Genomic DNA, 16,518 nt, shown 5'->3' with positions numbered 1-16,518 from the left:
ATGTGTCGAACTATCTGTTCGATGTCCGCCATGTCTCTAGCTCTCCTCGAAGATATCACTTCTGCATGATTTTCAATAGTCAACTCCGCGAGGCCAGTCAGTTTCTGCATGCGTTCGTTAACTAGAACCAAAGTAGGCATAGAAGATGTCCAAATTGTCTGCTGTAATTCAGTCATGCCTCTATCTCTCGTCAGACCTCCACTCGTTTTCATACTTCTCATTGACGTCTGTTCGATCTCCAAATCAGGAGAAAGTGATGCCCAGTAGTTGTCAGTTCTTCGGATGAACAGGTATTCATGAACGTTCTGTACTGCCCTGGATTGTCTTTTCTCAACTGAAACATCGACTGCACGAACAGCCAAGTAGACTTCTTGTAAAGATTGTGGCTGGAAGCAGCAAAGTAAGGAAGCAATTCCAACAACGACTGTAGATAAAGCTCAAAGTTGCCACTTCGTTCACCTCTCAGGTTCTTTCTCAGGATTCCAAGCAGGTCCATATACTGAAACCAAAGACGGGCAGTTCTGGACTCGGATAATCGTTCTTTTGCATATTAAACTATTTCATAGATAAGCTCTGCTGCTTCTGACACCTGCATTTTGTCGATGTCATCTCCTTCAAGAAGAGACTCGTACGCCGTTTTGCTCTGGTAGCATGTCATTGCCGTCAAACGCTCTGTTACCCAGTTCTGATGATAAAAGGTTCGCATAAAGGGCTACCTCCAACAGACCATGGCCTCCCACTGCAAGAGAGACAGCTTTGCGTTGTAACATACTACGCCCAGTGTTAGGCGCATATACTTGACTTAGGATTTCCAAAAGTCCCGAGTCAGCCATAAGGAAGCCAATAGCTCCTAGGAAACTAATGCATGTGTGAGATCAATCCATAGCATTTCTTAAAGCACTTGTGGCAGGCTCTGCATCGACGATACACTTCGCCTTCCAGTAAAGTGGTTGGTCAAAGATAATGACTAGAGTTTCTTCCAGCTCGATTAGCGTGCTCGTTAGCATGCATAAGTATAGAATAAGCACAGGAGATATTGCTTGGGTTGTGGATAATCCTTGGCAAAAAACGAATATTCGATTTTCCCGGATGAGGTAGCTTTTGGTTTATTGACCATATAAAGGCCGACCAGGTCATGTATGAGCTTTTGAAAAAGCCAGAGATGCGCCAGAGTGTTTCAACCTCCATTCATTGTCATAAGTGTCACCATTTTTTGTCAAGCAAACAAAAGTCCTTGGTTGTGACTTGGCGGGTTTTTGGTAAGTGTAGAATGGCATGGTGCCGATTGACTTCATCTCATCTCCACTTACTTCTTTTCTTGGCGCTGAAAGCTCCGTTGCCGGAAACTCAGGTGTAGACACTTCAATAAGACCCATTCCATGAAAAGTATTCAGGCCGTCGATAGTAGCAATATCATAATTGACGTTGTCTCCTACATACTGAAAAAAATGTGCTTTCTCTTTAAACTCTTCCAACAACGTTTGATATACTGCTCCACATCTCTCAAATCTTTTGACCTCTGAGTACGAAGAGCAGAAGCCGAGATTGTGCAGTGTTTCAATTAAAAATCACAGATCCCATTTTTTTATTTTGTTTTTTTTTTTGCGTAAGTAAAAAAAAAAAAAACGGCACAAACATTGTATATAGTCTCGAACACGCCAGTCTTCTATCAAGTACTATGGTAGATGTCTCCACTGACTATAAAGAATGACACTAAGGAATGGAAACCGCAAACTGAGGGGGAGTGGAAGGGGATTCTGGAATACTGGTTTGAAATTAAACTGTTCGAGACTCGTATTTTAAGGTGCCATTCCTAGCTTGATTGGAAATGGTGAATCAACTGATAAGTGATTAAAATAACTAGTTCATGTTGGTCAACTTTCACAGCCGTTTTAGGTAAGATGAGGTACTTGACCACGTAAAATCAAGTTTTTAACTTCATTTTGGAATTCGCCGCCATTGATTTCATAGGAAACGACCAAATAATCCAGCAGCCTCATAATTTCAAGTTTTATCCCGCCACCCTCTGCCCTTTATGGGTAGAAATGGGCATTAGGGTACTGGAAAACTAAAATCTGAATTTATATTTGGATTCAGCATGCTTGATTTGATAGGAAACAACTATTCAAACTCCAAAATATTTATAACCCCAAAAATCGATTTCCCCCCTCATTTTCCCCCTTCAAGGGCAAATTTGGGATACTTGTGCAGGGGGATTCGGGGGGATTTTTTTGTGTGATTAAGCTGATTTTTCTGAACATTTTGGTGTAAAAAAAAATTCTGTTGCAATTTCCCCGAGGTTTGGCCATTTTTTTCCGTATCTTTCCTCTACTACTATGCTAGGATACCATCTATCCATATTTGTACCGACCTGGGAGTTAGAATCTACTAGTAAAAACACCATATTTCTACCTGGGACCCTGTCTATTTGTTCCTGCACCTGTAAGTAAAATGCATCTGAGTCACTGCTATCTCCGTCACGGTTCGACAGGGGCATATACTACTATGACTGATGCCCTGCGCCTTCTAATCATAAAGTGAACGATTAGAATTCTATTATTAATACCTCCCCAACCTAAACAGGACTTAGAAACCTACTCCCTGTCTATGTATTTCATCCTTGCTTCCTAAGTAAATGAATTCTATATCACCTAATTCCGTGTTTCCTTCCCCTGGGATATGAGTTTCTGAAACTCCTAAAAAGTCCAGTTCTAAGCGTCTGAATTTGTCAGTCAAAATGTCGATACCATTGTTATTTTGACCGTCAGTGAACGACCCGAGCTTCTCCGTCCACATTTCTTGACTGTATGGCCTCCTTCTCCAATGACTGCCTTATTAGTGACTCATGTAACTTAACTTTTTAAACTGTTTTGTATTACTCCGTTTTTTTGTGGGATTTCCTCTTTCTGAACTTTATGTTAAAGGTGATTTTTTGTTGTTAATTTCAGTCCTTTCCTCCTCTTCTCTTGACGGCCGCTGCCTATCCAAGTCACATATGGGCCTATCCTAGCTGCCTATCCTAGTTACCTAGTTACATTGTGGTAAGGAATATTTAACAGGAATATTGGTTTGACCTTCTAAAACCAAAGAGTATGGCAAACTGATTCGTTTGAAAATTCTTGCGGCTAAGGTTTATATTCTCTGTCCGAGTTTTTGGTATGTAATTTCTGTGCAGTCCTATAATTTTGATGTTTCAACGTAAGACGAAAATTTTGATATCATTTGATAGCAGAAATTTCAGCTTTATCTGTGTACTGGATTACGGTTTTGAAACTGTATTTCGTGTTTTATATATATATATATATATATATATATATATATATATATATATATATATATATATATATATATATATATATATATATATATATATATATAACTTACTTGAATTAAAACATCTTATTAAAATACTTGAATTATTAAAGTTCATGTGAAAGGTAGACACAACCCACTTCTCGTACATTTTTCTTACATACATATATATATATATATATATAAATATATATATATATATATATATATATATATATATATATATATATATATATATATATAATTAATACAACTTATTCAAACAACTTACTTGAATTAAAACATCTTATTAAAATACTTGAATTATTAAAGTTCATGTGAAAGGTAGACACAACCCACTTCTCGTACATTTTTCTTACATATATATATATATATATATATATATATATATATATATATATATATATATATATATATATATATATATATATATATATATATATATATATATATATATATATATATATATATATATATATATATATATATATATATATATATATATATATATATATATAATTAATACAACTTATTCAAACAACTTACTTGAATTAAAACATCTTATTAAAATACTTGAATTATTAAAGTTCATGTGGAAGGTAGACACAACCCACTTCTCCTCCTTTCCTGCTTCAAGTACAAGTAAGTACATTTTTCTTACATACATGTATATATACATAATATAAGAAAAACGTTGAAAAGTGGTCAGAAACATTTAAAAAAAGGAAAGTTTTCCAATTTTATAAGCAAGTATGAATCATCATCGAAGAAAAAGTAAAAGTAACATCATAGTTCTGGCTTGGTGAATTGATAGACCGGAATTTAATGGACCAAATGATTTAAGTACGTCTTGTCCTTTTAGTGCAGTTTACAGCTGTATTCTTGTCGAAAAATTGTATGTTTCACAAAGAAAATAAACCATAATCTTGGGTTTAACAGGAACTAAAATTACTAGCACAACCGTCGACTCGGTATTACCCAGTAGAACTAGAAAAATTCAGAACAAGCTTGAATTTATCAAAATTTGGATCAAACAGTTCGTGGTAACGAACTGTAAGTAAGGAGTGACCTGGCCCAATACTAACCGAAACTCTAAAAAACGGAATTTTAATACAAATAGAATTGTCAAAAGAATTGGCTTTTTATGGTGATTCCAAATATGTACGTTTCATTAAGTTTAGTCTTACCCATCAAAAGCTACGACCCTGGAAAAATTTTTCGGATTTTTGAAAAATGGGAGAAAGACCCCCTAGAAGTTATAGAATTTTAATGAAAATCACACCATCAGATTTAGTGTATCAAAGAACCCTAGTGTAGAGGTTCCAAGCTCCTATCTGCGAAAATGTAGAACTTTGTAATTTTTGCCAGAAGAAAGATCACGGAGGCGTGTGTATTTTTTTTTTTTTTTTTTTTTTTTTTTTTTTGTTTTTTTCAGTGGTGATCGTATTGACCCAATGAACCTAGAACTTTGGGAGGGGGCTCATTCTAACGGAAATAAAAAGTTCTAGTGCCCTTTTAAGGGACCAAAAATTGGAGGGCAAATAGGCCCCCTCCCCCGCGACTTTGTTTTTGTAAAATCGTCTCATCAAAGTTTTGAGATAGCTATTTTGTTCAGCATAGTTGAAAGGCCCAATAACTATTTCTTTGGAGATAACGTGATCCCCACAGCCCCTGGGGATAAATCTTTAATTTATAACACTTGTCCAATTTTTATATTCACTACTTGTTATTGGGAAGTATGCATACATATTCAGGTTGGAAAGGAAAGGACGGATTTTCTGCTGAGGGGATTTTGCACGGGGAGAAATATTTATGGAGAGGAAAGTCTCCAGGGGGTGAACTTTTCAGGGGAAATTACACTGGGGGTATTTGGCAGAATTCATATGCGAAATTTCTTTATAGGTCTTGCTTTCTCTTTACCGATTCAATTTTATGTGTGAATATGCTGAGGGTAATTGTCCGGGGTAAGTTTTCGCCAGGATTGAATTGTCCAGAGGATAATTCCGTGGGGAGGGGGATTTTCCCATGTGTGGAGCCAGACATCGTAGCGTTTTTTTTTACATTTTTTTTCTCCACAAATATCACCTTTGCCTCTGTGTGCTGCCTGATAAATTTACAATGACTCAACTGTTAAAAGAAACTGTAAAAAAAAAAATTGCGGGTTATTTTCTTACAATTTCTGCTGAAGCCGTGTGTCTCTCTTCCTAAATTCCGGTTGTAGATAAATTCAGACAATGATCTGGGAACATGCAATAATCAGCTCATGAACAACACCATTCTCACCAGAGTAAAACTTAAGATAGAACAAAAAGTAACTTTAAATAGCACGGATTAAAAAGTTTAACATAGTTCATGTGGTAGTCTATTTAATAAGGGGTTTAATATTCTTTTTGTTGCAAGTGTATAATAAGTCCTACCTCCGACACTATCTTCAGTCCTTTCTGTATATTAGGAATTTCTCAGTAAGTTAAAAACTAATTATAAAGGGAAATTTTTAAGTACAGAAATAATGCTAACTATCGACCAATTGCTGTGTTGTTTGTGCTTTGCAAAATTAATATGCAAAATTCGTTTTAATTTTTCATGTACGGTGAGCCAAATTCAAAACCTGCATTAATTCAAAAACGTTCAGAAATTAAATAAAAAAAAAAAACAAGTTTTTTTAACCGAAAGTAAGGAGTGACATTAAAACTTAAAACGAAGAGAAATTACCCCGTATATGAAAAGGGCTGTCCCCTCCTCAAAGCCCCATTCTTTACGCTAAAGTTTGACTCTTTGTCAAAATTCTACTTTTTAAAACAATAAAAAACTTTAGCGTAAAGAGCGGGGTGTTGATGAAAGGACAGCCCCTTTCATATACTGAATAATTTTTGTTCGTTTTAAGTTTTAATGTCGCTCCTTACTTTCAGTTAAAAAACTTGTTTGTTTTATTTAATTTTGTTTAAGGATCTAAGTTAATTTGTGCCTAGACTGATTTTTTTTTTTTTAAGCAGGGAGATTCTTTTGTTCTCCTGCAGTGAGGTTTTACGATAGGTCTGGGTTGGTATGCCGAATATAGCTTAGTTAAAAAGAAAAGAAGTATTCAAATACACATAATCTGTGACAAAAGGGGATGTTTCATCTTCTGTCCGAAAAAAAGCTAAAGTAAATAGAAAGTTTACACAATAGTTTTTCCTATGTAATGTTAGATGGTGTCTGCTATTGGCCTTTTTTCTCAGACACGTTTGTGCTTCCTTTCTCATCATTTTCCCATACTGTTTGGCGAGTCCCCCTCTAAGAGGTCAGAAGGCTTTAAAATGCGGGAGAGGGTAAAAAAAAATCAGGGCTTTTTTGTGAAGGCTATTTCGCGATGATAAAAAAAAAGGCGTTTCACGTTCAAAGAAACAATGTGTTGTGGCAACAGACAGCTAGCTGCTATCCTTTCTGTTGCTAGAATAAGATTTGAAATTTTTACTTTTAAGTTATCTCATTTTAATACAAAGAGGAATATAAAAGCAGGTGCATTTTGAGCCTTTTCTGTTTCGTTCCTAAATGAATGAATACTAAGATTGATATATCTGTAAGAATTCTAAATTTCTGGCTGTATTTAGGAAAAACAGAAATTGTAATAAAATCAATAATCTCCTTTTCCTAAAAGGTTCACTGTCTTCGACGCACAAAGTTGGCGCATGATAACTGCAATAAATCTAGTCGGACTATAATTGCTTGAAGTATCTATTCTTTATTGCTTAACAAATGATCATTTTTTCTATGCCGAAAAGCTTCTTATGCTTTCCCTTGTTAATGCAATTCAAATATCAAATGCTAAATTTAACCGAGTATTCATTTCTGATTTATTTGTAAAAGATTGTTGTTTTTTTTTGCCCGTTCCAGTCCTGAAACGGCACTAAGAAGTAATCTTGACAGGGGCGTAATTTACTATGGGACGGGGGGGCAACTGCCCTCTCCAGACCTTAGTATGCCCCCCTCTCCCCCAGACCCCAGTTTGCCCCTCCAGCTGAATTTTCTTGAAAAATCTAGCCAAAACTAAAATAATTCTGTATAACTCAAGCATCCAGAGAGACGGGTCAGTTTTCTTTAGTATATCTCTGCCTTTATGGTACTATATGGCTCATTTTTCATTTTTCGCTGTCATTTTCATTTTATTTTGGAAAATTGGCTCCAATTTTGCCCCCCCCCCCTTCCAGGATTTTGAAAAAATTACGCCACCGATCTTGCAGAAGGCCTTAGATCTTGGATTTAAGTGAGTTTTTGAACTACAGGCGTTGTGGTTTGTACTCTCATATTATTTTCTTTACTTTTTATAAAGCTTGTCTTAGAAGCAGGAAAGATGTTTGTGGTTTTTAAAAACAAAATGTAAAATAAAGATACAATTTTGATTACATTTGTAATGATTTAGTTACTGATATTTGACGATTTATCCTGTGAGTTTTTCTCTTGATTTAGTGGGGACTATTGATACGGAAACCAACGGTATAGAGGCTGCAAATTGAACATTACTAATTTACTTATTCGTGATATTCATGTTACTAGTTTGGTTTCTATTGAAAGACTATATTATTTAATATCGAGTTTTTATTTACAGGTTGCTTCAGAGATACCCAACTGAGCTGTTAAGTAGTCCCCTTTTTTCCTATCTCCTTCAATGCTCTCTGATGGCTTCATCTTTAGACCATCGAGACGCCTGCTCTTCTGTTATGAAATTTATTTCTGAAGTTGTTCAATGTGCCAGACCAAAGGTATGACTTCTTCTCGTTTTTTTTTCAAATGTAGCACGGATACAATACAAATTTTTGACTAATGTTCGCCAGTTTCATTAAACTGAATTAGATCAAATCTGTTTTATTGTCGATTTTTTTTCAGAGGGGGTTTTACTCAAAACATTTTTTTTTGGGGGGGGGGGGGTACACAAAAACCTAAAAAAAACGCATAAAAAATTTTTTTATATCACGTTTTTAAGAGTCAGGCAAAAAAAAATTTTTTTTTGGGGGGGGTTCAAACCGGTTACCCCCCCCCCCTGGATACGGGCCTGTCACAAGGAGTAGTCGTTTAAATACTGTAAATTTTTGTTATTTTACACTGCGGCCGAAGAGAACCAAAACAATTGACACGAGAATAGATAAGGAAACGCTTCACTGCCTTGGGTGTTATATTTCTAAAACAGCATATTTTTGAGGAGTTCTAATGTTATTGATGAATTTCTTTGGATATGACAATAGCCAGGGATGTCTACCCAAGAATGTCAGGAATCTCCATAGCTAGGGACCCATATCCCCCGTCTTTATGAGCTTTGACTGTCTGTAGTATTGATTCTGACTTTTGAATTTAGCCTAGTTTAGTCAATTTTAACGCTTGAATTGAATTCTTAATCTGTTTATTTACGTTTTTTATTGCCTTATCGCTCATTATTCCACAGGAATTTGGATTTTATTTTATGGCAATGCGAACGGAATTAAGGATATGTTTTTTTTTTTTTTTTTTTTTTTTTTTTTTTTTTTTTTTTTTTTTTTAAGGGTAAAGTCCTCCTAGTTGGCAGCAATCTGAGAATAGTTCTCCTAAGCACACTTTTTCCTGCTCCAACTTCATTTCAATCGCCTGTTCTTTCTATTACCGTTTAACGAAGAGTTTGGTTGGTTCGATTGATTAGGCTTCACCTTAAGAGAAGCGTTCTATATTGGACTGCTCAATTAAATATTATTTTGTGTTTCTTTATCTAAATACTGATTTTATTTAGAAGTTTAAGTTAGGTCCTCGGGTGTCTTACCTTCTTAAATTCTTTTTGAAGACAAAAAAAAAGCTCTTTTTAAAACCTTAATGGTCGCACTACAACTTGTCCACTTCCGTAAAGTCTCTTATATTAAAATTTCCAGTGTCTGGCTTACTCAAAATTTTACGGTTTCCTTCTGCGACAGAAATTATCAACTAAGATATTTGATACCAAATAGGGTAGTTGACCCTACCCCCCCTCCCCCCCCCAAAAAAAATGTTTGTATGACTTGTAAAAATATGACAAAAATGGATATAAAAAAAAATTATGCGTTTTTGATTTTTTTTTGTGTAATCCCCCCCCCCAAAATATCTTTGAGTAAACCTTCCACAACCCCCCCCCCCCCAAAAAAAAAAATTATAGGTACATCCTTGATCTCAATGAACCAGAAAATGTATGTTATGTTAAAATGAAGACTTCTGAACACCATGATCAGGAGCCTCCATAACATAAAAGACTTCATTTTAAAATAACAAAAATTTTCTGGTTCATTGAGATCAAGGACGTATCCAGGGTTTTTTTGGGAGTGGAAGTTTTACTCAAAGATTTTTTTTGGGGGGGGGGAGTTACACAATAAAAAATAAAAAAAGCATAAATTTTTTATATCCATTAGGTACATAACATTTATTTACATAACATTTAACATACCATTAGGTACATAACATTAGGGCATAACTTAGGTACAAGCCTTTACCTTTTTGTTTTTTATCCTTGCAGTTCAGTTAAATTTTACTTATATTGGACAACACCTAAGTATGCTTTATAAAACTTGTTTATTAGTGTAACAGAATTTCTTAACATAAATGATTAGAAAAATAGAAGAGTATCAAATTTAATTTTGGGTGTTGATTTTCTTAATTGTTTATTCACAAATGGAGAAATAAATCTTTTTTCCACTAAACAAGCCCTTCATAATTTGTGAGTGAACTAAAATTAGAAAAGACCTAGCGTTGCTCACAGATAGTGCAGTAATAATCATAAGTATAAGGTAGACCTACAACATATTGTACAACTTCAAAATACCTTACCTTCCTAGGGGTCATTGCGCCTACGTCTGTAGATCAATGATGTTCGTCTATGGGAAGAAAGTCTTCTTTTGTATGACAAATGTTGCATATCTTTGAATATTTTCTTGTCATTTGGTTTAATCAGAATAAAAAGTACTGTAAAGCCAGGTTCAAATGTCCAGATGTGGTCGTACAACTGCTTGAGCCTAATAAAGATAGAAGGAGATTGGTTTTTATTGATTCTATTTAAAGCGTCCCCAGCTCCAACTGTAGCTATCTCGTGGAACTTTAGCCAATTGTCAATAATCGCTCCATAATCCTTTTCTTCCTCTACGTATTATACAGGAATCTTAGTTTGTTCTGGAAGCAGTAACGAAGAACCGAAAATGGGATTTTAGATCGAAAATGAATAACACAACACTTGAAAAGTTAAAACCTAAGAGCCACTTGTCAGCATTGGCTTATAATTTAATAATATCATTTTGTATACAGACACAATAGCATCCTAGTTTGTGACACACAATAATAAGGTTCGGTTCGTCGTTCAATGACAAATGTATTAAAGTGCGTATTAATTCGGTAAAAATTTAAAATATTTGATGATTGTCAAGGTAAAAAAAAAAAAAAAATGTGAGAACTAAAAAGTGCAATAAAAAAAATAAAAAGTGCTAAGAAGAACCAATTTGCGATATAAAAATGAAAGATTTTTTTTTTTTCGATGACCACACTGCCTTTTCTATGATAAAATCAATAAGAGTTCCAAATAGGGATAGTTCCTTTTATTAGACAGTGTTTATATTTTTGGTTTCACTGTCTTATAAAAGGACCTATCCCTATTTGGAACTCTTAAAAATGATGTCTATGTCTGTCCATATTATAATCGATTTGATTGTGTGTTTATTTCCCTTAGTTAGACGACAATGCCAAACAGTCGACGCATGTCAAATGACTCCTTGTAACGAACTGTAAGTAAGGAGCAACTCGTACTGATAGTAACTAGAACTCTAAAATGGAGTTTTGATAACTCAAATAGTTTAGAACCATCTGTGAAAGGCGTCTGCACGTAGGCAGTATCATTGCTGTTCGTGAGAAACATTGTGAAAAACTTTACAATTTTGGAACAACCCAAGAAAAAAAATCTTAGAGTCCTAGTTTCGGCACTTCATATGATGACATTTTTTTTATGTACTTAGTACTTTAAGATATTGAGTGGAAGTAGTCTGGCAGATCAGTTATAGATAGGAACTGGGTCTCAGTTACTTGTGAAGAGAATGTTAAAGAGAGATGGTATGACATTTTTAGAATGCGTTAAACTGTGAGTCTGGTGTAGAAAATAATGAGAAATTTTTTTGAAAAATTGGAAGTGAAGAAATATTTATTTAGTAATAAGTTAGAGATAGTAATAAAGCGATTGAAAATTTATAAATATATGTACTTGGAGCTAAGATATTGGAAATCAGGGATATGGCTTTGATGAAGGAGAAGTACCTAAGGATTAGGAGAGCTTTATTTAAACCATTGTATAAAAAGAAGTGAGTGAGTGCAGTAATTTTGAACGCACTGGCTTGATTTTTGTAGGATGCAAGTTTATTACAGAAATAGAATTTTATTTTAAAATTTCTTTCACAGCATGTTTGCCGAATATATATCACAAAGGCATTATACATATATATATATATATATATATATATCATCAAAAGAACGTGACGTTCACGTCAAACATAATTCATTGTAAAAAAAAAAATAAATGAAAAAGGTCAACACTTAATTAGAAAGTCAAAAATAAAAACATATAAAATTAATGTTAGGATGATGACACTTGTTAGACCATGATATGCTGTAGCTGTAATCTTATGGGAAGAATGGTCTGGTTTTAGGAACAGAAGAGGATGAGGTGACGAAGTGCTTACGCTTAGAATAATAATTGAGAACTGTCTGAATTTTCAGAGCTCTTTAGTCCTAAATGTTAGGGAGTTTGAACAGGCATTTAATTCAGCAAATAGAAAAGATTTAGTGGCGGTCACGGCGTTGTAAGGTATGCCAGATGAGTATCTTAAAGTGTTAAATAATGCATACGAGGATGGAAGCGAGGTTAGTAGTTGGTTCAATTGGTAATCGGTAGTTGTGCCTTATCCCTGTTTATACGGATGTTTTTTGTGGGCTTAGTCTGAAGAAACACAAGGCATAGGGAGAGCATTGCAAGACAAGACAAGGTTTTATTGTCAAAGTGGCCTTGCTAGCAAACCCCCTTAAATCGTCAGCCAAACTAATGCAATTCAAAAAAATTACAGAAAAGCACTTATCAGATTAAAGAAAAATAATGAAGACAAGTCAAAAAATTAAACATCAATATGAAAAATTAATTTTTGAATAGAGTTAAAACAATGGGATCGCGTTAACATCAGAAACAAAATACGGTATAAAACTTGTATGTCTGTACGTATCACAATAGATTAGAATATGTGTTAATTTACTTCGGTTAGGCAATAATGCCAAACAGTCAACGCAAATCAAACAGTTCCTGGTAATGAACCGTAAGTAAGGAGCAACCCGTCTTAATAGTGACCGAAACTCTAGAAAAAGAAGTTTTGATAACTATATTCGTCAAAAGAATTGGCTTTTCATGTTGATTCTAAATATGTAAAATTCCCTAATTTTAAAGCTACTGTCAAAAGTTGCGAGCCTGAGAAAATTTGCTCGATTTTCAAAAAAGGAATTTCAGATAGTTAAGCACAAGCCTGAGAAAAACGAGAAAAAAAAACTAAAAAAGTAGTTTTAGAAACATTTAGGGCAAGAGAGTTAGCATCAAAGCAAATTAAAGCTCTCTCGAACAGGTCCATTAACTTTGTACGAACCTCATCATCTGTTTTCCACCAAGTAATAAGGGTGGTATCATTGGTAAAAGTAGCAAGAGAATCCGAACTATGGTTATGGGTACGGGAAAATGTTGGACGACATAGACGACAGCAATAAGTAGGATTTGTATTTCTAACTGCAAAAATTAGGTCATTTACATATATTAAGAACCATACTGGCCCTAAAATTGACCCTTGAGGGACTCCCTGGACAAAACTTGATGGTGAGCGAAAAGGCGGATTAAAAGAAATCATTCTACCAGATATGAAAGACTCGAACCAAAGAAACGCGCTACCTCTTGCGCCAAAATGAGAAATTTTAAAAAGAAGAACACTGTGTTGACCCTTGAGGGACTCCCTGGTCAACACTTGATTGTGAGCGAAAAGGCGGATTCAAAGAAATTATTCTACCAGATATGAAAGACTTGAACCAAAGAAACGCACTACCTCTTACGCCAAAATGAGAAATTTTAAAAAGAAAAACACTGTGGGTTACAGAATCAAAGGCTTTACGAACATCCAGAAACAAAGGAGCAGGAATCAAAAGGGAGTTTAGGGCAGAGTGAAGATAATTCAATAAAACTGCACAAGCATGCTCACTTGAATGATTAGCTGGAAACCCTAACTGAAAAGTGTGAAAAAAAATCTTTGGAAGTAAGAAAATTATTAAGATGAGAAAGCATCGCATTTTCAAATATTTTGCTAAACACAGACAACAAAGATATTGACCGATAGTTGGCAGACTACTCGGGAAAATACCATGCGGAAAGGAGAGGTTAATAAATTTCGTTAAGGGAGAAATAATGGAAGGAAGTATGAACTTAATTACTCTAGCAGGAATATTATTGGGGCCAGATGACGAGGAATTTCTCAATCCCATGACGGTTTTAGTAATTTCTATATCAGTCGCTGGTTCCAAGAACATTGATTTAATACAATTTGGCCCAAGATAAGACCTGAAGTTGGATCTTGATGGAGAAGAGTTAACAGCAGAAGCGGCCCTTTTACCAATATTCGCAAAATATGAAGTAAATGCATCTTGAACGTTCAGTTCACTCTCGAAAATTTTGCCATCGAAATCCAAAAAAGAAGGGACTGATGGAGACTGAAAAGAGGGCCTAAAGACAGAATTTATAACCTGCCAAGTTTTTCAAATATCCTTAGTGCAATCTGAAAAACAATTAAAATAATACTGGGACTTGCGTTTCGACACACGGAATTATAAATATTCCTGAATTTTAAATCGCTGAAAGCGAATAGCTTTCATTGAAGGGCTAGCCGACTTACAGGCCCTCTAGAGATTATTTTTTCTCCTACAACTCCTTAGGAGACCAGGGGTCATCCAAGGATTTAGAAGAAAGGTCTTCTTAGATTTACGATTAGAAGGTGAAACAGAACAAAATATCAAGAACAGCGTCTTTAATAGACTCATAAAAAGTATCAAATAAATCACAAAAATCAGAATCAATCTCAAAATTACCCCAATAAATTTCTGCCAACCTTGACCTAAGAAGCATTAGTTCCACTTCACCAAATCTAAAAGGCCTTTGACCAGACTAATTGGTCCTCTCAATATAGTCAGATTATCAAAACAGTATCTAGAGCAAATAGGAAAATGATCAGAAATGTCACTTACTAAAACACAATTTTAGATAAAGGTAGCTATACAGAAAGTATTGCCAATCAGAGATGATGTATTTTCTGTTATGCGAGATGGGATACTTACAGAAGGTAAAGTACCGGGGGCAAGCATGGACGAAAAAAAATCCAAAGATACGGAAGACCTTATATCCATCAAATTTATATTAAAATATCCCATAATAGTTAACTCATTCGACTGTTGAGGATGGTATCCAGTAGATCATTAAGGATGGGTAGAAATAGACGAATAGAGCCACTAGGAGATCGATAACTAATACCAACAATTAAATCCTTATCTCCACGTTTAATATCGATAAACAGTGATTCAAAGATTCCTTCGATATTTCTGGATTCTGGATTCTATTCTAAGAGATTATGGGAGAGTATTAGAAATGTACAAGGCAAGACCAACCTTGTCCATCTTTTGTCGATTCAATCGCTCCAACTTATAACCTTGCAAATCCAAAAGCATAAGAATCTAAAAAGTCTCACATAAACCAACAACATCAGGTACTCTTTCAGAAACGATCTTTTTTAGATGGTCAATTAATGTGCTAGTAAAAAAAGACAACAAATTCTAGATATGCCAAAAAATAATAAAATATACATGCAAAACCAAAAAAATAAATAAATAAGTATTTGTCAGTTATTGGAAACACATTTAAGAATTACGCTTAAGTTACATATCAGAAAGCCGGTTTCATAGCTACAAAAACAAGTGATGGATGATCCAATGCAGTTGACTTACAAATAATGCATTGGACTTGTATAATTTGGGTTATATATTTACACATTAGGGGTGCGGTGGGGGTTAGGCTACATTACCTTAGGTTTGGTTAGGTTTCCATAATTTTGTTTCTAAAGTATTGTTTTATCATCATGTTTTGTTATTTTTCATTAGGATTAATCTAGCTTCACTTTTTGGGTGTGTTTCCAATAACCGACAAGTACCAAAAAATATAATGTAATAATAAAATAAATAATAATAATTATACTAAAAAACTATATCTAGATACAATCTGCGAATGATCGAATATTTCGTATCAATGATTGACCTGGTGGTATGGCCAGAATTTGCCCAAGGTCAGTCCACACATTAAATTTACTGAAGCAATCTCTTGCCGGATTTAAAAATTCACGACGCTTTTTTGTTAGCGATTTCGACAAAAATATTCCACTTATTGCTAGCTGAATCTTTGCTTTGTAAACAATTCGAGCTATTTCAGCATATCTGAAGTGTATTAGCACTGGAGACACTTTAGATTGAATGTTAGAGTCATTCAAACGAAATCAAAACATTTACAATATTATTAACTTCAAAACCAGGGGCCAGCATCTTTTCTTTAATGATAACCGTTATTTCTTTCTTTAGATCATTTCCAGGCCTCTGCTTTGTTCCATTCATCACTAAGCAATCCACCATCTTTTCTTGTTCGAAATCATCCACTTTCGATTCCTATGACAAAATCCTACTTTCTAAGGTTTTAACCATTGCAAATAGTCCTTTGAACGATCTGTCTATTTCTTGGAATTTGGGATTGCAATCAATCGAAATAGTATCATAAATTGTTTTGACTATATTATCAAACTCCTTGATTTGCTGTATCCGGATCTGATAGTTTAGCCTTAACTTGACGGGAAACCTAAGCTGTAAGATTCGCTTTTGTGCGATTTAATTCATCCTGAGTAAAAGCTATTTTTGCAGGATTAGGCTAGGTGCCAGTAAATCTTCTGCAATCTGCAATAACGCTTGCTGGATTTAATGCTAGATAAGTAGGTGATGACGATTTATAAATATGTAGAAACAAATCCAATCCGGTAAATGCTTTACCAACATCTTTTTCCGTTCCTTTGCGAGCACTAGCGTTATCCGAAAGTAATTTCAAATTAGTTTCTGCCACTTGGTGCTCAGAGTGATCGCCATAGCAAAAAAACT

At 34.6% G+C, this 16,518-nt stretch overlaps 1 protein-coding gene across 1 annotated transcript in view; it reads left to right on the top strand.

The window, feature by feature from the left end:
* The window catches only part of Tnpo-SR (transportin 3), a 118,463-nt gene that overhangs the window by 85,805 nt on the left and 16,140 nt on the right, over window positions 1-16,518 (top strand). The window contains exon 14 of the mRNA XM_089108080.1: window positions 7,898-8,051. Coding sequence (XP_088964206.1) covers window positions 7,898-8,051 — 154 coding nt within the window. The remainder of the gene's footprint in view (window positions 1-7,897; window positions 8,052-16,518) is intronic.

This window comes from Artemia sp. Qi Xiang Cuo, chromosome 2 (assembly GCF_049724085.1).
Source record: "Artemia sp. Qi Xiang Cuo chromosome 2, ASM4972408v1, whole genome shotgun sequence".
NCBI lineage: Eukaryota > Metazoa > Arthropoda > Branchiopoda > Anostraca > Artemiidae > Artemia > Artemia sp. Qi Xiang Cuo.
This window is presented reverse-complemented; position numbering and strand designations above follow the sequence as displayed.